Below are 24,712 nucleotides of genomic sequence, written 5' to 3'. Positions count from 1 at the left end.
GAAAAATGAAGTGACCTCCTTGTGAGCTTAGGGCTCTTCCTCCCTGGGAAATCTGTGGCCCACAGAGGTCCCCAGCAGAAAGCAACCCACTCCTTTGGAAAGCCTATTCTTCTCCCCTCATCTGCCACCCTCCTGCCCCATCATCGCTGCCTGTCAGCCTGCCCTCGGTAATCTCGCCTCACTTAATTGAGGTTCGCGTCTCCAGCGGTTGGCCTCGGTCCAAGGTCCTTGGTAGTACACTCCAGGTGGCGCTACCAGTAGAACTGAGCCACCTGCCCTATGATTGGCTCTTGGAGTCGGAATCCCAGTCCTAAAAACGACAGGGACCCTGGCACCAGGAAGTAAATTGCCCAAGTGCTCTCAAATAGAGATGGGTGGTTCTGAATGGCAGAAGTGGAATTCCCACTGCTTCTTTTGGACCAGCTCCCAAAGTTCCACCGGCTCCAACACCTCGCAACGCCTCATGTGTGGACTGCATTCTTGGCAGCTGACATGTTTGGTGTTGTGATTAGGATTCAAAGCGAGCTTATTTGAGACAGACCCTTATTTGAAAAGAGATCGAAAGCTTTAACGTTCTGGAGTGGCGCAGTGGTTAGCACCGCAGCCTCACAGCTCCAGCGATCCGGGTTCAATTCTGGGTACTGCCTGTGTGGAGTTTACAAGTTCTGCCTGTGTCTGCGTGGGTTTCCTTCGGGTGCTCCGGTTTCCTCCCACATGCTAAAGACTTGCTGGTTGACAGATTAATTGGCCATTATAAATTGCCCGCAGTATAGGTAGTTGGTAGGAAATTATAGGAACAGGTGGGGACAGGTAGGAATATGGAATTAGTGTAGGGTTAGTATAAATGGGTGGCTGATGGTCGACACAGACTCGTTGGGCCTAAGGGCAGACTCGGTGGGCCGAAGGGCCTATTTCAATGCTGTATCTCGAAACTAAAAGAACACAAGCTGTTTTTATTTTTACAAGGCATATATGATTGTAGCTGAGGTTTCTGTATTACAAGAAGAGTCTGGGGGATTGAACACAGCTGAAAGCTGATTAATGGCTGAGGGTGTTTGAAAGATGACAAAACAGAACCATTAACTGGAAGATTGCATTGTTTGCTATTGACTGGACATCTTTAATTCCATATCTGCATCCTGGAGGACAGGAATTGGAACAATACCTGAGGAAGTTCCCGATTGTCTTGTGCTGTGGAAATGGTCGGCATCATTGTACTGATCAGCCTGTTCAGAATATTAATAAGAACTACCTTCACTGCACCTACTAATTAATGAGCAACCTTTGAGATATACAAACATTGATCATAACTTAACTGTTCATGTTCAATTTATGCTAGTTTTGTTTGAGAGTTAAAGTAAAATTGATAAAAGTGAAATCTTGCCCATTTGTTTTTGTTTCAGATTTTAAGATCAATGGGTGCATTTAGTTCTTTTGATTTGTTAGTGGTCTTAAAAGGGATCATAACAGCAGCAAAGAGAGTATGAGCAGAGACTGGCAGACAAGGTAAAGGGAATTTAAAAAGCCTGTACATTCATATATGTCTGTATGAAAGGTGAGAGAGTGATAAAAGAAGGAATAGGGCCGATTAGAAAACAAAAAGTAATGATTTGTGCATGGAAGCAGAGGCATAGTTGAGGTGCTAAATGAGTACCTTTTACTACTTTAACAAGGAAAATAAGCTCCCAAATACCAAATGAATAATAAGGTATCGAGAGACTGGATTGGCTCAAATCGATACGGAGCAGGGATTAGAAACGCTGGTTATACTTGAGATTGATAAGTCGCCAGGGACGGATCAGGTACATTCGAGCATACTGAGGGAAGTAAGAGTGGAAATTATAGAGGCAATGCCCATAATCCTGCAATCCCCTGTTGATAAAGGTTTGCTGCCAGAGAACTGGAGAAAAGAAAACGGTACGAATTTGTTCAAAAAGAGCTTTAAAGATAAACAGAGCTATTGCAGGCCAGTGTGCTTAACATGTGTGATAGGAAAATAAAGTTCAGAAACGGTAAACTGGCAAGAAACGAACAGTCACTGGGGCAAGTGCGATTAATTAAATAAATGAAGCACCAATATTTTCATGCAAAAAGGAGTTTAACTGATTTGATTGAGATTTTTGATTGGTGACATGATAATGCACTTGATATGATGGACATTATTATTACGAGCTCACAGGACGTCGGGTTGCTGTGCCCTCTGTCTTTAATAAAACTGAGATAGTCGCCGCTGAGATAGGGAGGGGTCCTGCCGACTTCGGGTTGGTGACGGGCCTCACCCGCTCCGATCTTCATGCCCCCTCCCAAACTACACAACCCGACCCCACACCCCCACCCCCGCTCCGCCCCGCCACCTTTACCAACGTTGGACTCCCTTTACAATCCAGCCCTTGATGTTGGGAACCAGGACATGGATCTGCCTGATTTTAAATCATTGAAATTATTTTGATGAAATAACATTCCAAGCAGGTTAGTTCCACAGCATGAAACTGTTAACAACTCCTGATGGTCTGATAACTGCTCTTAGAACGTTGGTGGCAACACACCGAGACTACTCTGTGCAGTTGTGTTGTCCTTATTTATGGACGAATAGACATGCATTGAGGTAGGTTCAGAGAAGCTTCACTCCCATGACTCCTGGTGTTAAAAGGGGCTGTCTTGCGAGGAGAGGTTGAATAGTTTCGGCCAATAAACTTCAGAGTTTAGAAGTATGAGAGACACATTGAAATGTGAAATTCTGAGGAAGCTTCAGAGTCGGGTGGGGAGAAGATGTTTACCCTTCGAGGAGGAATCTGGAACTAAGGGACAAAAGGTGCACATTTCAGGCGGAGCTGAGGAGGATTTATTTTCTGTGATAGTCATGAATCTTTGGAATTCTCGACCCAGAGAGCTGTGGAGGCTGAGTCATTGATTATATGCAAAGCTAAGATATAGAGATTTTTAAACTATAGGCTAGTCAAGAATTATGGAGAACAAGCAAGAAAATGGTTTTGAGGTCGAGATCAAATCACAAATGATCAGAATGTGTTGTGGAGCAGGATCGAGGGACCAAATGGCCTATGCATGTTTCGATTGCATATATTCTTACGTACTTAGCCCGAGCATCTGATCCCAATACATTAAGTTGAGATATTAATCTGATCACATTCTCAGGAATGGATCAACACAAACAATTACAGATAAAGAAAGAAAAATGAGCTCGTACATTTAGAATCTAAGGGCATTCTATCAAAGGAAAATACATTCAGCCCAGTGAATAATGCAATACTAATGCAAGGATTTGATGCACAAAGATTATCACAGTCATTATGCATCTGCTACAACACCAAATGAGCAGAGCCTCCAGACAGCCCATCATTATACTGACCGAACCGAATAGACAACTGCGTAAAACATTCAGCAAGAAAAACATTATCAAGTACAGCAGTCGATTTAATATTGATTTGCAACATTAAGAGCTGGAGACAGCAGCTTACCGGGAACTCCAATGACTGCAAGAATGGGATAGGAAATATCTTCAATCTGATATAGGACTGGATATCTCATTTCTGTGAGAAGCAACAGCTGGTATTGTTCTGAAACCGACAGCTCCGGTACTCACTCTGAGCTGATACATACCAATAGGCCCTGATTTATACAGGGGATAAGTCTCCACTGACATGGTTATACCCCTGATCATTGCTATTAGTGACAGTCACTTGAACAAACACATTACATCAGCAGCTTTGACTGGCATGTAAATAAAATGGTGCATTTGACATGAATATCTCAAAGTCCAGCAAAGTAACTTAATCAGACCTATCTTGGGGATAAGGCTGAAACATGTGCTAATACAGGACAGATCCCACAATGATGAGCGGCTTCATATAATTGTAATGACAATTTTCACTGATAATGGTTCATGCATAAATTCTCCGGCTTTCTCCACAGTATACACTGAATCCAGCGGCAGATGCAATTAAAATGTAAACTTCGACACGAGGACAATTAAATCCATGTTAAAGATTACAGCTGAGAACTTACTGTGGGTGGAATTAGGGGACAGACTCTGAGCGTACTCCATTGACATTCCTCTCTCTATTATTGTATTGCACATGTTTATCAGTTCATTCCACAGTGGCTAAAGGCTCCAGTTAAATATGAACTGGGCCATCTCCTGACACTATTCCCCCAGTTCACTGCTCACTGACAACCAAACCTCCACTCTCTTTCTTTCCAAAATTTTGCTACACTTCTTTATCTGCCAAAACATCTGGCAGCTCGCACAACACAATGGTTTTCATTGACCCGCATTAGATTTCAGTCTGCTCAATGGCTTAAATTTAAAATTCTCGTTCTCAGCTTAAACTCTATCCATGCCTCAAAATTCACCGGCTCAACTCATTCCTCCAAACATCCATCAAACCTCGCCCGTGATCTCTCCATATCTCTAATATTGAGCACTTTTTGTGGGACTGCCCTTTCTTGGTTCCTGTCTTCCCGATACGAAAATAGTCACAGATTCCCTCGCAACGATTCCGTCCACCTACGTGCACTATCAATTCGCCTGTGCCTGACCTTTATATTTTGCCTCCTACTCTTCCACATCTACATGTTTCCCAATGTCAACAGCAACAACAGGCATGGGCCATCTTCCACATGTGTGTTGACAACACCAAGGTCCAGCTCTCCACCATCTCCCTTGACTTTCCACTGCCTCTGTGTGACAAGATTTCAAATGTCTGTTTAGCAGAAGCTGCAATTTTCTCCAATTAAATATATGAAATAAAAAATCAATCATCCTTTACTCTGCCTCAAACTCCATACACATTTCACTGACACCATTCGCCATCCTAGCAGTTGTGTCAGGCTGAATATGATGCTTTGTAAATTTTCTCCACTGGTTTCCCCTGAACTGACCCGCAGATCTCAACGCGTCTGAATCATATACCTATTTCCACCTCCTGAACATCACCAGCCTCAAGAACTGCCTCAGCTCATCTGGCACTGAAACACTACTTCCATATTAGCATCTTGGAGGGAAAGACTTAGAAAACTACCTGAAAAAATTCTCGATTTTCTTGTACTGTGGAAGTGTTTGGCACCATCTTGTTGATACACCTGTTCAGTGGATGACTACAGACTGTCGTTATTGCATATGCTAATTAACGAGTAATCTTTCAGATAAACAAACATCGAACGTGAGTTAACTGTTAGTGCATGTTTAATTTGCATTAAATCGTGAATTGAGAATGGAAAGCTCAAAGCTGGAGGACGTGATTTGGAGGTGTAAGATGAGATTTAATAGGGAGAAATTCCTGGTAGCTTTGATTCGGCAAAGTATATATAAAGTATATATATAAGAGAGAGTAGAAGTTCACATGGTGCCATTTGAGATCTTCCACAATATGGAATGGCCCAAATCATCTTAGACAAGCTCCTGGAGACTGGTTTTGAATGGAAGTCTCCTTCAGATGATCACGCACGTGACCATGACAAAGTAAAGACTACTGTTGCAAATCCCTGCGAGTTGTTACCAGAGGCCCAAAGACAGAAAAAAATAATTTACAAAACGAAGCAGGAACAATTATTCTATGGAATTTGCTTGAGAGAATGAAGTTTGGCAGATGGCAGAAATCGATAATGTTCGCAAAATACTTTGAGAACATTAGGGATGTAATTCGATGGAAGAGTTCGTAATAGTGTCCCGTCAGGGGTTTTGTGCCACCTGGAAGACATTAAGTTTGTAAAATAAGATATGCTGCAGTAACGGGAAGTGGGGGGCCCTGGCACAGCCAGCATTTACGGCCCATCACCAGTTGTCCTTGATGATTGAATGGCCTGCGAAGACATTTCAGAGGGCAGTTAACAGTTAACCAGATTGCTGTTGGTCTGGAATCACATGTCCGCCAGAGAAGCTTATTTCCTTTCCCAAAGGGCCTTAGTCAACTAGGTGGGTGTTTGCGACGCCAGATCTAAGTTGTTACGGCATCATGACTGACAATAGCCTTCAAATCCAAATTGTGTTGCACTAATTGATTTATTCTATTAATAACTTGAATTTAAATCAATTTTCAACAACTTTATTGGTGGTATTTCAACCCGTGTTGCCATCTTGTACTGGCTTTACAACAGTTTGATGCAGATGTCACCAAATGTCACGGGGAAATTTTGTTTTATACAGATACCCACTCGTGTTTCTGCCAAAAAAAATCAGAGCAAAGGAAGCCATATTGTTTCTGTGGAGAATATCGTTACAGCCAGTTGCACTGTTCATTGTACATCTTGCAGGGAAAGCAATGCCATTGCTGATGCTCTGCCCAGAGTTCAAAGAGAAGGCGTACGTCTGAAGGGAGGCTCTGAAATGTGAGAATTTGGCCATGTCCGAATCTTACTAATCTTTCATTTGTTATTGGTAAAATTCTGCAATTTTGTAAAATCGTCAGATGTTAGAGGATGACGTCTACACAGGGTCACAAGTTTCTGCTATGGGTCTTCATGTGAATGAATAGGCCGCGTCTAGGCCCACAGATCTTTGAGCACATGGGAGAGGATTTCACAAGAGGTAGTGGGATCCCAAGTGTGGGGTTTGCTTCCGTTTCTTTCCTTCTCTGCGGCCACTCTTCCTTCTCATTCAGGCACTTGGACGCAAAGTGATAGACAAGTTGCCACCATTTTGAACAATTAGTCGCGAGCTCCTTCCAGTCATGAATGTCAATGCTGCTGAGCTTCAGCGAGAGCTTCAGAGTGTTCTTTGAAGCATTTCCTTTGTCCTTCCCTGTCACGCTTGCCATTTCAGAGTTGGGAAAACAGGACCTGGCGGGGCAGACGGTTTTTGGCTACGCAAACTCAGTGTCCAGTCCATCGAAGTTGGATTTTCAGGAAATTTGCCTGGATGCTAGTAGAGTTGGCTTCAAGAAGGTAACTAGCATTTGTTCTATGGTCCTTCCCTTTAATCTGGATGATGCATTGGAGGGAGTGCTGAGGGAATTTCTTTAGTGTTTTATTTGTCTGTGATACACAGTTCAGGCCTCATTGCAGTGCTGGAGTGTGGTGATGAGAATTGTTTGTAAACTAAGACTTTTGCTGACTTGCAGAAGTCTTTATTGTCAAACACTCACTTCTGTAAGTTTGTAGCTGGCTGATGTGGCACAGTTGATCCTGTGTTGGATCTCCCCATCAATGGTGGCCTTTTAAGAGAGGCAGCTGCCAAGTTTCAGGAAGTTTTCAATGTATTCTAGAGTTTCTCCTTCAACATACGTGGGATATGGCATACTTCTATGACCAAGTATAGGCTGATATGTGAGTTTTGTTTTGACAACCGTAGAGGGCATTCAAGTCCTCTCCATGTAGAAGTGAAGAGATCGAGAGTGGTTTGCAAATCTGACGCAGAGTGGGCAATGACAGTTTAGTCATCCAAAAACGACAGATCATGTATGTCTATGATGCATAGTTTAGTTTTGGCACAGAGGTGAATGAGGTTAATGAGTTTCCCATCCAGGTGAAAATTCATACCCACACCAGAGAGCAGTTGTACTTTGATGAAGCGAGCAGCCACTGTCAGCTAGACTGTAAATAGTATTAATAAAATATGGTACGTGTTATTGTAGCATAGGAAAGTGTCTCCTCTGCAGGACGCAATAAGTTATTTGCTAAAAATGTTTACGGTATTAAGAATTAATTGTATTTTCGAACTGTCTGAATGAAATCCTTACTGCATCAAGACATTCTTTTTTTCCCAAGGGAGGAAGTGTAATGAATCCTGGGCCTGGATTTAATGCCACCGCACTCCCAGAGATGGGCTAGGAAGCATGTAACCCATAGATTTGCTATGGCAGGCATGGGAGGGAGGGCCTGTCATCTTCTCATTGCACTGCAATCAGTTGGGACTGGAAATGACCAGCAACGGCCTTTCCGCCCAGAGGCCATTGGAGGCCTTAAAGAGGCCTATTATTACCTACTTAAGGGCCTCTTCCCATTATTGCTGGAATCAAGGCCAGTAAAGTAGGGTGACCTCCCTGTGGGATTTGGAGTAAAGGCCTGCTCGGGTATAATACTGAAACCCGACCCGACGACATCATAGGAACATGGGATGATTGGAACAGGAGTAGGCCATTCAACACCTCGAGCCGTCATTCAATGAGATCATGGCTGATCGCGACCGAACTCCATATACCTGCCTTTGGCCTATAGCCCTTTATATCTTTGCTTAATAAAAATCTATCTATGTCAGATTCAAACTTAACAACTGTTGTAGCTTCAACTGCTGTTTGTAGGAGAGAGTTCCAAACCTCGACCACCCTTTGCGTGAATAAGTGCTTTCTGACATCTCTCCTGAACGGACTGATCCTAAAGTTTAGACTATTCCCCCTAGTTTTAGAATTTTCAAATAGTGGAAATAGTTTATCTTAATCTAGCCTGTCTTTTCCTGTGAATATCTTCAAAACTACGATCAGATCACCCCTTAACCTTCTAAATTGTAGCGAAAACATGCCTAATTTCTGTAATCTCTCCTCATAACTTAACCCCTGTAGTCCAGGTATCATTTTTGTAAACCTATGTTGAACTCCCTCCAAGGCCAATATATCCTTCCGAAGGTGCGGTGCCCAGAAATGCTCACAGCACTCCACGTCGGGTCTAACCATGGTTTTGTACAGCTGCAGCATAACCTCTGTGTCTATTTACTCCAATCGTGGAAATATAAGGGTTCGCACTCCATTAGCCTTTTTGATTATTTTCTACACTTGCTCGTGGCATTTTAAAGATCTATGCATCTGAATCCCCAAGTCTCTTTAGACATCCACTGCACTTAAACTCTTCCCATTTAGAAAATACCCGGATCTATCCTTTTTTGGTCCAAAATGGATAATCCCACACTTGCCCGCATTGAAATCCATCTGCCACAGTTTTACCCACTCACCTAGTCTGTCAATATCGCTTTGCAATTTTATGCTATCATCTAGACTGTCTACAATGCCGCCTGACTTTGTATCACCAGCAAATTAATATATATGGCTTACTATGGCATCATTCAATTCGTTAATGAATAATGTGAACAACTGACGCCCCAACACTGATCCCTGCGGGACACCACTAGTCACATCTTGCCAGTCGGAGCCTCCTTTGGCATCCTTGGCTGGAGAGACAATGGGTAAGCGCCTGGAGGTGGTCAGTGGTGTGTGGAGCAGCGCTTGTAGTGGCAAAAAAGGCCAATTCTAGACTGACAGACTCTTCCACAGGTGCCGCAGATAAAATTGATTGTCGGGGCGGTTACACAGTTTGCTCTCCGCTTGCACTTCGGTCTTTTTTCCTGCCAACAGCTAAGACAGTTTGACTCGCCACTCTTTAGCCCTGCCTTTATGGCTGTCTGCCAGATCTGGCGATCACTGGCAACTGACTTCCACGACTTGTGATCACTGTCACATGACTTCGTGTCACGTTTGCAGACGTCTTTAAAGTGGAGACATGGACGGCCGATGGGTCTGATACCAGTGGCGAGCTCGCTGTATAATGTGTCCTTGGGGATCCTACCATATTCCATGCAGGTCACATGATCAAGCCATCTCAAGCTCCGCTGGCTCAGAAGGGTGCATTTGCTGCGGATGCTGGCCGCCTCGAGGACTTCTGCATTGGAGATACGGTCCTACCACCTGATGCCAACGATTGTCCGGAGGCAGCGACAATGGAATGAATTGAGATGTCTCTCTTGGCTGACATACGTTGTCCAGCCTCGCTGCCGTAGAACAAGGTACTGAGGAAAGAAGCTTGATACACTCGGACTTTTGTGTTCCGTGATGGTGCGCCATTTTCCCACACTCTCTTGGCCAGTCTGGACATAGCAGCGGACGCCTTTCCCAGGCGCTTATTGATTTCTGCATCGAGGGACAGGTTACTGGTGATAGTTGAGCCTAGGTAGGTGAACTCTTGAACCATTTCCAGTGTGTGGTCCCCGATATTGATGGATGGAGCATTTCTGACGTCCTGTCCCATGATGTTTGTTTTCTTGAGGCTGATGATTAGGCCAAATTCGTTTTAGTCAGCCGCAATCCTGTCGATGACTCTCTGCCGGCACTCTTCAGTGTGAGATGTTAATGCAGCATCGTCAGCAACAAGGAGTTCCCTGATGAGGACTTTCCGTACTTTGGTCTTCGCTCTTAGATCGGCAAGGTTGAACAACCTGCCATCTGATCTTGTGTGGAGGAAAATTCCTTCTTCTGAAGACTTGAACGCATGTGACAGCAGCAAGGTGAAGAAGATACCGGACAGTGTAGGTTCGAGAACACAGCACTGTTTCACGCCACTCACGATAAGAAAAGGGTCTGATGAGGCGCCGCTATGCTGAATTGTGCCTTTCATATTGTCATAGATTGAGTTGATGATACTTAGTAGCTTTGGTGGACATTCGATCTTTGCTAGTAGTCTGAAGAGACCACGTCTGCTGCCGTGGTCAAAGGCTTTGGTGAGATCTATGAAAGCAACATAGAGGGGCATCTTTGTTCGCGGCATTTCTCCGGTAGCTGGCAAAGGGAGAACAGCATGTCAATGGTGGATCTCTCTGCTCGAAAGCACACTGTATCTCAGGGTAGACACACTCAGTCAGCTTCTGGCGCATGTTTAAAATGACTCGACCGAAGACTTTCCCCACTATGTTGCAGTTACCACGGTCACCCTTGTTCTTATAGAGGTTGATGTTATTGGCATCGCGCATGTCCTGTTGTACTGCTCCCTTAACCAAGCACAGGCAAAGCAGTTCATGGACTGCTGAGAGTATAGCAGGCTTGGCACTCTTGATTATGCTAGTAGTGATGGGCGGCACAGTGATGCAGTGGTTGGCACTGCAGCCTCAGAGCTGCAGCAAACTGTCTTAGATTCTGGGCATTGCCGATGCAGTGTTTGTAAGCTCTTCATGTGATTGTGTGGGTTTCCACCGCGTGCTCCAGTTTTCTCCCACAGCCAAAGACTTGCAGGTTGATAGGTAAATTTGCCATTGTAAATTCCTCCGAGTGCAGGTAGGTGGTGGGAGAGTGGTGGGGATGTGGTAAGGAATATGGGATTAATGTAGGATTAATGCAAGTGGGTGGTTGTTGGACAGTACAGACTAGGCCGGCCGAAGGGCCTGTTTCAGTGCTGTATCTATCTATGACTCTAATGTCCTCCTTCCTAAGGGCTTTTCCACTGGCTGGAGAATCAATGGCATCACTGAGTTCCTATTTTCTTGGCATACCTACTCATTATCCACACTATTTATCGCCTACCACTCAGCCAGCTTCCTAACCATGTCAATAATTTGCCCTCAAATCCATGGGCTTCTACCTTAGTTAACAGTCTATTCTGCGGGACTTTATCAAATACATTCTGGAAATCTCTATAAATAACATCAGCAAACATTCCCCTGTCCACTACCTTTGTCAGCTCTTCAAACCAATCAGTGAGATTTGTCAGGCATGACCTTCCCATCATGAATCCGTGCTGGCTGTCCCTGATTAACTGATTTTTTCTAGGTGTTCAGTCACCCTATCCTTGATTATGGAATCCAGCAACTTGCCCACCACAGATGTCAGGCTAACTGGTCTGCAATTTCCTTGGTTCTCCCTTTTCACCCTTCTTAAAAAGAGGAGTGACATGTGCAAATTATCAATCGAGAGGGACCAATCCAGAATCTAGCCAACTCTGAAAGACATTAGTTAGAGCATCTACAATGTGCTACCCTACTTCCTTTAACACCCTCGGATGGAAACCGTCATGTCATGGGAATTTCTTACTCTTTAGTTCCATTAATTTCCTTGTTACTGATGTTTTACTTACATTAATTGTATTAAGTCCCTGTCCCCTGTCGGCTATTAATTTTTTCGGGACTTCCGGCAAGTTATCCTCCTTTCAACTGTAAATACTGAGGCAAAGTAATTGCTCAACATGTCTGCCATTTCCCCATTCTCAATGACAATATCTCCATTTCAGCTTTTAGTGGGCCTACATTGCTCTTGACCACCCGTTTTCCCTTTATGTAAGTTATCAAATTTCTTGTTTTTGATTTTGATGTCCCTTACAAATTTCCTTTCATAATCCTTTTTAGTAGCTCTTATAAGCTGCTTTGTGACCCTTTTCTGGTCTTTGTATCGATCCCATTCGGCCGGATCTATGCTGCGATTTGCATTTTTGCAAGCCCTTTCTTTTTGTTTTATGCTATCCCTAATCTCTTCAGTTGTCCATGGCTGTTTTTTCTGTGAAATGGAGCTCTTTTCCTGTCAGGGGTATATAGTCACTCTGTATTTCGTTAAATGTTTCTTTAAATATTCTCCACTGTTCTTCAGTCGTTTCACCCATTAACAGATCTACCCAGCCTCTGTCTCAACACGGTTATGTCAGCCTTAACCAAGTCTAAAATTCTAGTCGCCGATTCGTGCTTTTCACTTCAAACGCTACCTTGAATTTGATCATGTTGTGATCACTATTTGATAAATGTTCACGCACATATAGGCTACTAATTAAATTTGGCTCATTACTCATAACTAAATATAATATTGCATGTCTCCTTGTTACATCTAGGACGTATTGCTGTAGGAAACTATGCCAACATATTCCAGAAATTCGCTACCTTTCTGACAGGTGCTACTCTGCCTCTCCCAATTTATGTGTAAGTTAAAATCCCCCATTAACACTACTTTGCCTTTGTTACACACTTGCCTAATTCGTGCATTTATACAATCTAACACCTCAGAACTGCTACCAGGGGGTCGATACACAACACCCATAACAGTTTTAGATCATTCTTTGTTCCTCAATTCCACCCATTAGGTCTACACTGGATGCTTTCCCCTCATTATATCCTCCCTCACTAATGTGGTGATATTATTTCTAATCACTAAGGCTACGCCATCCCCTCTGCCATTTCCCTGTCCCTCCTGTAAACTTTATAACCAGGTATATTTAGTTCCCAGTCCAGACCATCCTGCAGCCACGTCTCCCCAATGGCCACAACATCATAATCTTCCATTTGAATTTGCGCCTGCAGCTCATTTAGTTTATTCCTTACATCCAACCCGAACCGGACCCGGCACCGAGTTCTTTCAGTTTTTTCGTGCCCGACCCGACCCGACCCAACCAGATCCGACTATCGCAATAAAGTTCCTGATATCAAACAGGTTATTGCGCTCTACCTTATCCAAATGTTGTGATCCGGTTCATCCGTTCCAGCAGCAGGCTATTCTTGCAGATGGAGTTGTGGGTAATCTGATCCTGATCACATCAGCACGAGCCAACGCCCCCATCCCTCAACTTTCACACATGAGCACTTTGTGGCCGAGTGCATTGGACATGATCAGGGGTAGAAACCTAATGATTTCCTTACCCTCTCCCTGTTTTGGTCGACACAGTTTGCAGACGGTTGCAATGCTGTAAAGATTTGGAGTGGATTGTGGTGGGTGCAAGGCCATGAAGATTTGAACATGAGCAACACAGAAGCCAATGATCATTTTCTTACTGCTTTTCCTAAGCTCAGTGAATTCAATTCAGAGAGATTGGACTGTAAGGTAAATTTCAGTGAAAGGAAAAATTGATTGATTGGAAAAATGGCAGGTCAGCTAGCAGGCTTTCCCCGTACGTTTTGATAGTTAATGTACAGTACTGCAGATTCCCGGTGCTATCTGATCATTAGTCTACGATATACAGATCTACAGTAGTGTTTGATTGAAGAATTCTGGTTGATCAGCGTACACATAATGGCCAGCACCTCGAATAGCCGACAAAGCAAACAAGTAACGGATATGTTAAAGTTGACAAATTATTTTGAACAATTTCGAGCATTGAAATTTGATACAATTTTGCATAAAGGTTCGTATCACTTTTTAAAAACAAATATTCTTGCTCTAGAATATCAATAGATTTCATCGTGTCCATCTATCCTTTGAGATCTTTGTAAGTTTTTGTCTCACTGCCAGGTAGAGAAACAGCATGGGCTGCTTGTTAATTGTTTTTACACACTGGACTGTCTTGTTCCTCTATAAAATTACAGTTCAGTTTTAGAAGAAATAAAACATCCCAGGAGCCCTGATTCGAAGTATTAAAATGCAAAACAAATAATCAAACAGCGATCAAATAGAGTTAGCTATTTACTGAACATATTTCTTCCAATTCCTTGAGTACATAAAATTAAAGATCCCAACTCTAGGAGCCGAACTATGTTTTGTAGATAACTTTCAAATACATACAGTGTTTCTCCTTTCTGTCAGAAATATAAGCTTGTCTCTTCCGAAAGTTTCTATCAACATCTCGACAGCCTCATGACTTTTAAGCAATCTTCTCATGAGATTATCCATTTTCTCTCCACAAAGAAAGACTTGCTCTTCTCTCGCACCTTTCACAACCTCAGGACGTCCCAAACCACTTTCCACCCAATGAAGGTCTTTGAGAATTGTACTTCACTGTTGTAAAGTAGGAAACGCAGCAGTAATTACCCACAGCAAGCTCCCACAAACAGCACTGTGATAATAACCAGATAAAACAGAAACAAATCACGTCAAACCGTAGATTAAAAAGAAAACAAGTAATCTACTCCAACAAAGCACCCAATTGGCAGTTAGGTGAACATTGGATTTACTATTAATAAAAACAAGAAATGCTGGAAATACTCAGCAGGTCTGGCAGCATCTGTGGAGAGAGAAGTAGAGTTAACGTTTCAGGTCAGTGACCCTTCGTCAGACCTTACAAATATTAGAAATGTAAATGATTTTAAGCAAGTAAAGCAAGGAGAGGGAGGGGGTGGGGGGCTGTGGGGCAAGATATAACAAAAGAGAAGGTGTTGCTCGGGCAAGTTCAAAGCGAATAACTGATCATAATGTCATGGAGCAAAGGTAAACGGATTACTAATGGTGTGCTGAAAGACAAAGCATTAGTAGAGAAAGGGTGTGAATTGCCTGTAAAGTACCAATCACTCCAAACACCAACATTAAAAAAATATATATAAAACAGAAACAGTGGGTAGGCACAGTAGAAACAAACTGAACACACTGAAAAATCTAAAATAATATAACCAAATAATAAAAGAAAAAAGGAAAAAAAAATAACTAAACAGAAAAACCAGTTGGGGGCGGGCGAGGCGTCATGCTCTGAAATTATTGAATTCAATGTTCAGTCCAGCAGGCTGTAGTGTGCCTACTCTATAAATGAGATGCAGTTCCTCGAGCTTGCGTTGATGTTCGCTGGAACACTGCAGCAATCGCAGGACAGAGATGTGGGCATGAGAGCATGGTGGGGGTGGGGCTGGGGTGGGGTTCTATGGCCAGCAACTGGAAGCTCGGGGACATGCTTACGGACTTAGTGGAGGTGTTCCACAAAGTGGTCACCCAATCTACGTTTGGTCGCCCTAATGTAGAGGAGACCACATTGTGAGCTGCGAATACAGTATACTAAGTTGAAAGAAATACAAGTAAATTGCTACTTCACCTGAAAGTTGGTTGGAATTATGGACTACAGATTTAAGGAATGAGAGGGCAAGAGTTTGAACAGCAGATTAGCTGAGACTGCTTCGGATGAGCTGATGGTAGAAAATGTCGTGGATGGTGCGAATATATTCTCCCAACCTCTCTCAGGGTTAAATATGACATCGAGGTTGTGAACAGTCTGGTTCATCCTGAGGCAGTTGGCAGAAGAAGAATTAATTTTTTAAATTGCAGCAAAGTTGAGGCGCTGGGACGGTCAGCTCCAGTGCTAAACCCGGATCCCTTTGCTCGTCCTAGAGACATAGAGTTACACAGCACAGAAACAGGCACTTCGGCCCATCGTGTCGGTGCCGTCCATCGAGCACCTATCTTTTCTGATCCAATTCTCCAGCACTTGGCCCATAGCCTTGTTTGCAATGGCGTTCCAAATGCTAAACTAAATACTTCTTAAATGTTGAGAGGGTTCCTGCCTCTGCCATCCCTTCAGGTAGTGTGTTCAAGATTCCAACAACAATCTGGGTGAAAAAGAATTTCCTCAAATCCCCTCTAAACCTCCTGCCCCTTACCTTAAATCTATGCCCCTGGTTACTGCCTAACGGGGGGGGGGGGGGGGTGGGGGGGGGACTTTCTTCCCATCTACCCTATCTATGCCCCTCGCAATGTTTTATACCTGGATAAGGCTCCCCCGTCAGCCTCCTCTGCATTAAGGAAAGCAACCCGAGCCTATCTAGTCTCGTTTCACAGCTGAAATGCTCCAGCCCAGACAACATCCAGGTGAAACTCCTCTGCACCCTCTCCAATGCAATCAAATCCTTCCGACAGTGTGGTGACCAGAACTGTACACAGTACTCCAGCTGTCGCCTAAATAGCGTTTTGTACAGCTTCATCATAACCTCCCTGCTCTTATATTCTATGCCTTGGCTAATAAAGGCAAGTATCCCATCTGTCTTCTTAACCAACTTATCTACCTGTGCTGCTGCCTTCAGTGACTTATGGACAAGTATACCAAGGTCCCTCAGACTCGGACCCTCTTGTTAGTCCTCTCAAAATGCATCACCTAACACTTCTCAGGATTAAATTCCATTTGTCACTACTCCGCCCATCTTACCAGCCCATCTATGTTGTCCTGTAATCTAAGGCTTTCCTCATCACTATTCACAACACCACCAGTTTTCGTGTCATCTGCGAACTTACTGATCATACATCCTATATTCACGTCTACATCATTAATGTACACCACAAACCGCAAGGGTCCCAGCACCGATCCCTGTGGGACACCACTGGTCACAAGATTCCAATCGCAAAAACAACCCTCGACCATCACCCTCTACCTTCTGCCACTAAGCCAATTTTGGATCCAATTTTCCAAATTGCCTTAACCAATCTCCCACTTGGGACCTTATCAAAAGCCTTGCTGAAGTCCATGTAGACTACATCAACTACTTTACCCTCATCCAGTCACCTCCTCGAAGAATTCAATCAGGTTTGTTAACTATGATATCCGCCTGACAAAAGCAGGCTGAGTATCCTTGATTAATTCCTGTCTGTCCAATTTGAGATTAATCCTGTCCCTCAGAATTATTTTCCTATTATTTCCCTACCGCTGATGTTAGACTCACTGGCCTGGTTTATCCCTGCTGCCCTTCATGAGTAATGGTACCACTTTCGCTGTCCTCCTGTCCCCTAGCACCTCTCTTGTGGCCAGACAGAATTGGAATATTTGCGCCAGAGCCCCTGCTATCTCCTCCGATGTCTCACATAAAAGCCTGGGGTGCATCTCATCTGGGCCTGGGGATTTATCCACTTTTACCCCGCTAAAACAGCTAATACTTCGCCCCTTTAAATGCTAATTTGTTCGAGTATATCACACTCCGCCTCCCTGATCTGTACTCCCACATCATCCTTCTGCATAGTGAACACAGTTCAGTTCATACCTCAGCTACTTTCCTTGGCTCCAAATACAGATTGGAACCTAAACTTTCCCTGGTTATCCTCTTGCTTTTAATATATTCATAAAATGCCTTGGGATTTTCCTTTGTCTTCCTGCCAGTGCTTTTTCATGCCCCTCTTTGCTATCTTAATTACTTTTTTTTTCAGTACCCCCCGATAATTTCTTTTTTGTAATTCATTCATGGGATGTGGACGACGCTGGCCAGGACAGCGTTTATTGCCCATCACTAATTGCCCTTGAGAAGATGATCTGCCTTCTTGAACCGCTGCAGTCCATTTGGGGTAGGTATACCCACAGTGCTGTTAGGAAGGGAGCACCAGGATTTTGACACAGCGTCAGTGAAGGAACGGCGATATATATCAATATATATCAATATCATATATCAATGTGATGCTGGGGACTTCAGAAGGAGGCCGCGATGTATCATCAACTCGGCACTTCTGGCTGAAGATTGTTGCAAATGCTTCTGCCTTATCTTTCGCGCTGATGTGCTGGGCTCCCCCATTATTGAGGATGGGGATATTTGTGGGGCCACCTCCTCCAGTTAGTTGTTTAATTGTCCACCACCATTCACGGCTAATTCACGGATGTGACAGGACTTCACAGCATGGCATCGCTTAGCTCTATCTATCGCATGCTGCTTACGCAGTTTTCTATACTCCTCTAGGGCCTCCGCTGTTTTCAGCACTCTGCATCTGCCAAAAGCCTCTTTTATCTTCCTTATCCAATCCTCTATATCCCTTGACATCCAGGGTTCCATGGACCTGTAGTTCATTTACGGGAACATGTTGGCCCTGAACTCTCACTATTTCTTTTTTGAATGACTCCGACTGGTCTGATGTTTGCTTTCCTACAAGTCGCTGCTCACAGTCCACATTGGCCACATCCTGTTTTATCAGATTGAAATCGGCCTTCCCCCAATTCAGTACCTTTATTTCCGGCCCTTCTTTGTCATTTTCCATAACTACCGTAAATCTTACAGATTTATGGTCACTATCCCCGAAATGCTCCCCCACTGACACTTCTACCACTTGTTGGGCTTGATATGATTGTCGCTAATATTAGCATCATTATCAATTTACGGAAGATTTCAAACATCAGCAAGATTTTGCTTTTGTCGAATAAGTTTATTGCGTGCAGATGTGAGGTGCTGAGAATCGAAGCAATAGACGTAGGGGTGAGAATTATTTGTGTTGTTTCCCCTTTTGACTATCCGTGGGCACAGTGACAATGTTTCAGATCCATTTATGTTTCGTTCTATGGAGATCCCCACTTGCCCTGACCTTTTCCTGCCAGTATATCGTCGGTTTTCCAGCTCTGTCACCTCCTACCCGCCTCTCCCCGCTCTTTAAGGTTGTTTGATCCTCAAGACACTTACCTTCCTATCCTCCAGCAGTCACATCTTGCTACTTGTCAGCTGGATCTTGGTCATGTAGCTCCTCAAATAGACTCTTTGCTCTGGTCCTTCAGTAGCCAAATCTTGCCCCATACACTCTGGACTTTAGGGCTGCACTCAGTTGTTGCATTTATTAATGAACTGAGTAACTGATGCAACCGGATATTTCACCGCTGTCTTGAACTGTTCTCTGAACTTGGACTGAGTCGCCACATAAATAAAGGTGTTTGTACAGCAACTTAAATTTCGCAGCATATATGCGACTTGTTCAAAGATATCATAAGCATTACCATCTAAATGGGGATCCAGGGCATCAAATAAATACAAAATATACAATAACCATAGAAGAATAAAGCTGCCAGAAATGGTTAAAAGTAAAATCATGGACTTCCTTCTGCTCTCCATCTCTGTATCACTGCGATTCTGTCCCTTGCTCTGACCCCTCAATGCCATACGGACTCGGCTGGCCATGAAAATGTGTCTGACTGTCAGAGCGTTAAGGATCAGAATTAAAGCAAATGGGATCAATGGTGTTAATACCATTGAAAACCAAGTAAATGCCACCCGCCTAGGGTCAGTAAAATAGCTATTCTTATTGGAACAGAACCAGGGTACATTGTTGATTATTCTTTTAGATTTAAATCTAAAGTACCAGGCGACATTTTTTGAACAGAGCACAGTGCAGGTTGTTGCAAGAACCACAGCTGCAGTTTTCTTTGTGCAATATTTCGTTTTCAGCATCTGACAACAAATGGCAACAAATCTATCAAAGGAGAACACGACAGTGAGCCAGACAGAACAGTCAATTGCTGCACGGAGCAGGACATTGATAACAGTACACACGAGGGTCATGTCCAGGAAACACAGTGGGTAATAATAAGAACGGAACCGCCTCAGTATGACATCAGTGATGATAACCATTAGATCACCCATCGCCATGGCCACCAGGTAACGAGTGGTGCAGGTGGAGAGGCCGCACTTTCCCCGGAACAGGATCAGGATCGCCATTAAGTTAACTGCAGCGAGAGAGGGAGAGAGAAGTGAACAGAACATGGAAATGACTGATCAAGCCGATGTTATCTATTCTTCCAATCCCAACACTGACCCCTGAGGAACTCCACTGGAAACCTTCCTCTAGTCCAGAAAAAATCTGTTCACCAATAAACTATATTTCCCATCATTCAACCAGCTGTATATCCGTTAAGATCTTGTACCTTTTATTGCATGAGATATAACTTGTTCTGTTGTGCAGTACTGCATCAAATGCCTAGTGTAAGTACATGTACAGCACATCAGCAGCATTACCCTCATCAACCCGCTCTTTTATGTCTTCAAACTAATCCAAAAAGTTACATAAACACGATTATCCTTTCAGAAATGCGCGCTGGATTGCCTTAATTAACTTGCCTTTTTTTCCAAGCGACGATTAATATGGTCCTGAATTATTGTTTCTCGATATTTCCATACCACTGAAGGTAAACTGACAGACCTGCAGTAGCTGTAATTATCTTTACACCCTCCTTTGCAATTCTCCAGTCCTTTGGCTTCACCCTGCATCTATGGAAGTCTTGGAAATTATGGGCAACGTCTTTTCGATTTCCACTTTCACTTCCCTCAATGTCCTTGGACGCATGTTATCTCATCTTGATGCCTCATCAACTTGGAACATTAGAACATCGAAACAGGAGCAGGCAATTCAGCCGGCCGAGACTCCTTCACATTTAATTTGATCATGGCTGATCATCGACCCAAGCGCTACTTTCGGGGAGGCAGTGGCGCAGTGGTATTGTCACTAAACCAATAAACACAGAGTACTGCTTTGGGGACGTGGGTTCAGAACCCACCATTGATGAAAGTGGAATTTGAGTTCAAATAATAAATCTAGAATTCAATTTTTAAAAAAAAAATGCTGGTCTAATGATGGCCATGAAACCATTGTCGATTGTTGTTAAAACCCATCTGGTTCGCTAATGTCCCTTCGGGAAGGAAATCTACTGCCCTGACCTGGTCTGGCCTATATGTGACTCCAGATCCACAGTAATCTGAAATAAAAACAAGAAATGCTGGAATCACTCATCGGAATGAAGGGTCACTGACCCGAAACGTTAACTCTGCTTCTCTTTCCACAGATGCTGCTAGACCTGCTGAGTGGTTCCAGCATTTCTTGTTTTTATTACAGATTTCCAGCATCCACAGTATTTTGCTTTTATTTATGCACAATAATTTGGTTGACTCTTACATGCCCTCTGAAATGGCCTAGCAAGCCACTTAGTTAGTGCAGTTAGGGATGGGCAACAAATGCTGGCCTGGCCAGTGACGTCCACATCCGATGAATGAATAAAAAAAACTTTCCGGCGCGATCCCCATGTTGACGTCATTAGTATCTGAAAATCTATTGATTTCTGTCTTGAACATGAATAATGATTAAGCTTCCACAGTCCTCTGAGGTAGGAATTTCAAAGATAAACCACCACCTGAGTGAAGAAAGTACTTCACATCTCTGTCTTAAATGACCTGCCACATGTTCTAGAGCTATGTCACATGGTTATAGACCGAGGATGTTCAAGATATAATCCCTGGGCCTGAATCCGGTCCGCCGATGGTTTCCTTTCGCCCTGTGGCTCAGCTCTGATTGACAACTCCCATGTCCATCAAACGGAGAGCGTAGACGGGACCTGTTTATGGCGGGCCGGGTTACCCCCGTTTGCCATTTCTCACTCCCCGTTGCTGACTGCGGTTGCCCAGGCAGCGTTAGCGCTGATTGGTGGAATGCGGAGACGGGACCCTGGAATCGGCTGCCCCTGCTGCTTTCGAGCTATTCAGTAAATGTCTTGTATCGTGAGCAGGTGAACGCCTCCGCTCACCCCAACGTAAATAATGCAGGCATGGTAGGTATCCAGTTGTGGGAATGGCTGCTGCAGGAAAAACTGAGTGGGAGACTGGAAGACTGAGTGAGGGACACTGAGCGGAGAGTAGGGAAGTTGGAGCAAGCAAGACGGAAGACAAGGTGGGGTGGAGATGGACAGAGGAAAGAAAGAAATGGGGAGGGGAGAGAGGGAAAGACATATAGAAAAAGGGAGGAGAGAGATGGGGCGCAGGGGGAGAGTGGGACTGGGAGAGGGACAGAGGTCGGTGCAGACAGAGAGAAACAGAGGGGATAAGAGAGGGACAGAGAGAGTGGAGAAAGAGGTACTAAGAGAGGGCGAGAGAGGGCCGGAGGGAGGAAAGAGGGAGTGAGAGACAGAGAGACTGAGAGAGGGATAGTGAGTGTGAGAGAGGAGGAGAGAGAAGACATAGAGTCATTTACTTACAGCACAGAAGGAGGCTCTTCTGCCCATCGAGTCCATGCTGGCTCTCCACGGAGCTATGCATTCTGTCCCACATTCCCCTCCTGATCCCTGTAGCCATACAATTCTACTTCACTCAGGTGGCCATCCAACCTCCTCTTGAAATAATTGCTTCTCTCCACTTCCACCTCCCTTCTGGGCAGCGAATTCCAGGTCATTATCACCCGCTGTGTAAGAAAGTGCTTCCTCAGATGCTTCCTTCATCTTTTGCACAACGATTTTCTTCTGTGCCCCTTAGTCAGAGAGATGAGTGGTGGGGGGTAAGTGGGAGAGAGAGAAAGAGAGAAGGAGACACACACACAGAGCACGGGGAGAGGGGCAAGAGGGATCATGGTCTCTCCTGAGAGATAAACATCTATCCAGAATACTCTGCATCGCTACATCAGGTGTGTGGGCATAGATAGACTGTGCATGCAAGCACAAATAATGCAGGGTATGTCACTAAATCAGTTTGCAATATAATGACCAGAAAGTAATTCAACAAATTAGTATTCTCATTTCAAAGTTTCATCACAAAAATGCCCATTTTTTTTGTTTTTTATTGGTACGATACGTTTTTAGTGCCTTTAACTTCCCAAATGTTCTCATCAGACCCCGAGACCAAGCAAAAATCGCAAAGCTACCCTCCACCCTAAAAGATGTGACAACCATGCTTTCGAAAATATACACCCAGTTTTCTCAATATCTAGACATTATAAAATCCTGCCTCTTCCTCTACTCCCTTGCACGTGGTACAGGGTGTAATCTAGAGATTGCTTCATTTGAAGTCCTCCTTTCAAATTTTCTGCCTAACTACCAAATTCTGACGGCATGGCTGATTCACTCTTTCCACCTATACCTTCACGCCAATGTGGACTGCATCTGCTGCCTGTCCAGCCCCTCCCTCCCGCTGAGCGAGTTATGCAGCTGTCAGTGGCATTCTTGAACTTGCCATCAGGGTGGAAGATGCTGAAACTTACTGCTCAAATATTTATGCAGAATTCAAGAAGCGTCTTGAAGTTCCCCCAAAGCGCAGAATGTGCCCACTAGTGGTCGGTGTAGCTCTACCATCCCTCTATTTCTAGTTAATACTTCTTGTGAATAAGCTTTAACTTTCTCAGAAACCTTACTACTGTTAATAGTAAAGCTCAATACTATGAATAAAATTTACTTTTACGAATAAAAATTACCGCTGTTAATAAACCATCCCAGAAATAATAAACCTTACTACTATTTATATACTTTGCTATTCCAATAACGCTTCCTGATGGTAATATGCCTTACCAACAGTAATAATACTTAACGAAGGTAATATCAATTAAGAATATCATTAATCACTTTTCCAATCATAGTGAAACTTACTAATAGTTAAACATTTTACTTAAAATAAAATGGAAGACTTACGCGCTACTATGCTTTACTTGTTTATAATATGAAATCTTTTTTAAAATTTTATTCTCCCAGTTGTTTAGATTCAGCCCCGAGCAGCAATACACACTAGCCAATCAACTCACCACTCTCTGATGATATTACGGTTTGACTTTTTTCCAAACGCTACAACCACTGCTGTTTCCACCTCTCCCGACACCCTGCAAATCAGTCGAAGTCCCCAAGCTTAGGTCTCACTTTGCCTTCTCCCCATTAGTGTCCTCACAGATGCAATCTGCAAATTTGCTCGAAGCAAGCTTCCACAAACCACAATGTGATATTGACAAAAACATTTGTTCCATTTGTGGTTATAATTGAGATTTACCTCTTGCCGAACACATTGGGGATAATTCTTCGACTCTTCTTCAAAATATTGTTATGGAATTTTGTTCTGCATCCAGCCAACCATGGTCTTATTGAATGGTGCAGCAGGCTCGAAGGGTAGAATGGCCTTCTCCTATTCCTAGGTCCTTTATTATTAAATGGTTCGTCAAACCTTAATCACATACAGAAGTGAGATGGTTTATAATGACAGCCACATATCCATCCAGGTACCAACAAGGTAATAAAATTCAGCACCCAGGATTCCCAGATTCTCAGGGCCATACTGAGGTTTAGGAAATCCTCAGCACCATAAAGTGTTTTCAGTAATTAAACTTAGAGTAACTATAAGTAAATTTGCAGAGGATTTGAAAGAACTAACAGTGTTCACTGGCTATTTACCTCAGTGAATTGATTTAGTCGGGGATGTGCAATTGATCACAGAAAAACACCAATGCATTTCACATTAAACACGTACTATAAAGCATATTCAACGTACAGAGATAGCATGCCCCTTGTCAACGATTACATCCATAAAACACACCAACAGTACCATGGGTTGCAGAGATCAATTTCGTGACACAATGATTACAAAGGAAAACCGGATTGTTCCATTTCAGTTCGAGATCCATGGTATCATTCACAGTAGCAGATACTCCAAGTCAGGTTATGTCACTGTGAGTAGGAGTTCTGATCCGGTTAGTGACATGTGCCCAGTAAAATTCTGTAATTACAGTTCCTCGTACCTTCCCTCAGTTAGGTACCTACACTAACATCTGACTCAACATTACACCATATTTAACTAAACGCAATTACTTGAGAATGAAAGAAAGTGTTCATCCGAACATACCAACATACAAAGTAGTAGCATGAG

General features: G+C 43.5%; 1 protein-coding gene across 1 annotated transcript; it reads right to left on the bottom strand.

Annotated features, from left to right (window-relative positions):
- Positions 1–18,880: 18,880 nt before the first annotated feature.
- LOC137366377 (probable G-protein coupled receptor 139) lies at positions 18,881–19,771 on the bottom strand. Its single transcript, XM_068028271.1, has one exon. The coding sequence runs from the start codon at positions 19,769–19,771 to the stop codon at positions 18,881–18,883; it is 891 nt and encodes a 296-aa protein (XP_067884372.1).
- Positions 19,772–24,712: the final 4,941 nt, after the last annotated feature.

This window comes from Heterodontus francisci, unplaced genomic scaffold (genome assembly GCF_036365525.1).
Source record: "Heterodontus francisci isolate sHetFra1 unplaced genomic scaffold, sHetFra1.hap1 HAP1_SCAFFOLD_242, whole genome shotgun sequence".
Classification (NCBI taxonomy): Eukaryota; Metazoa; Chordata; class Chondrichthyes; order Heterodontiformes; family Heterodontidae; genus Heterodontus; species Heterodontus francisci.
The sequence above is the reverse complement of the archived record's forward strand: the minus strand, read 5'-3'. Positions and strand labels throughout refer to the sequence as shown.

Coding starts and splice junctions, on each gene's coding strand:
- LOC137366377 (XM_068028271.1), bottom strand. CDS start 19,771: ATGGCGATCCTGATCCTGTTCCGGGGAAAGTGCGGCCTCTCCACCTGC.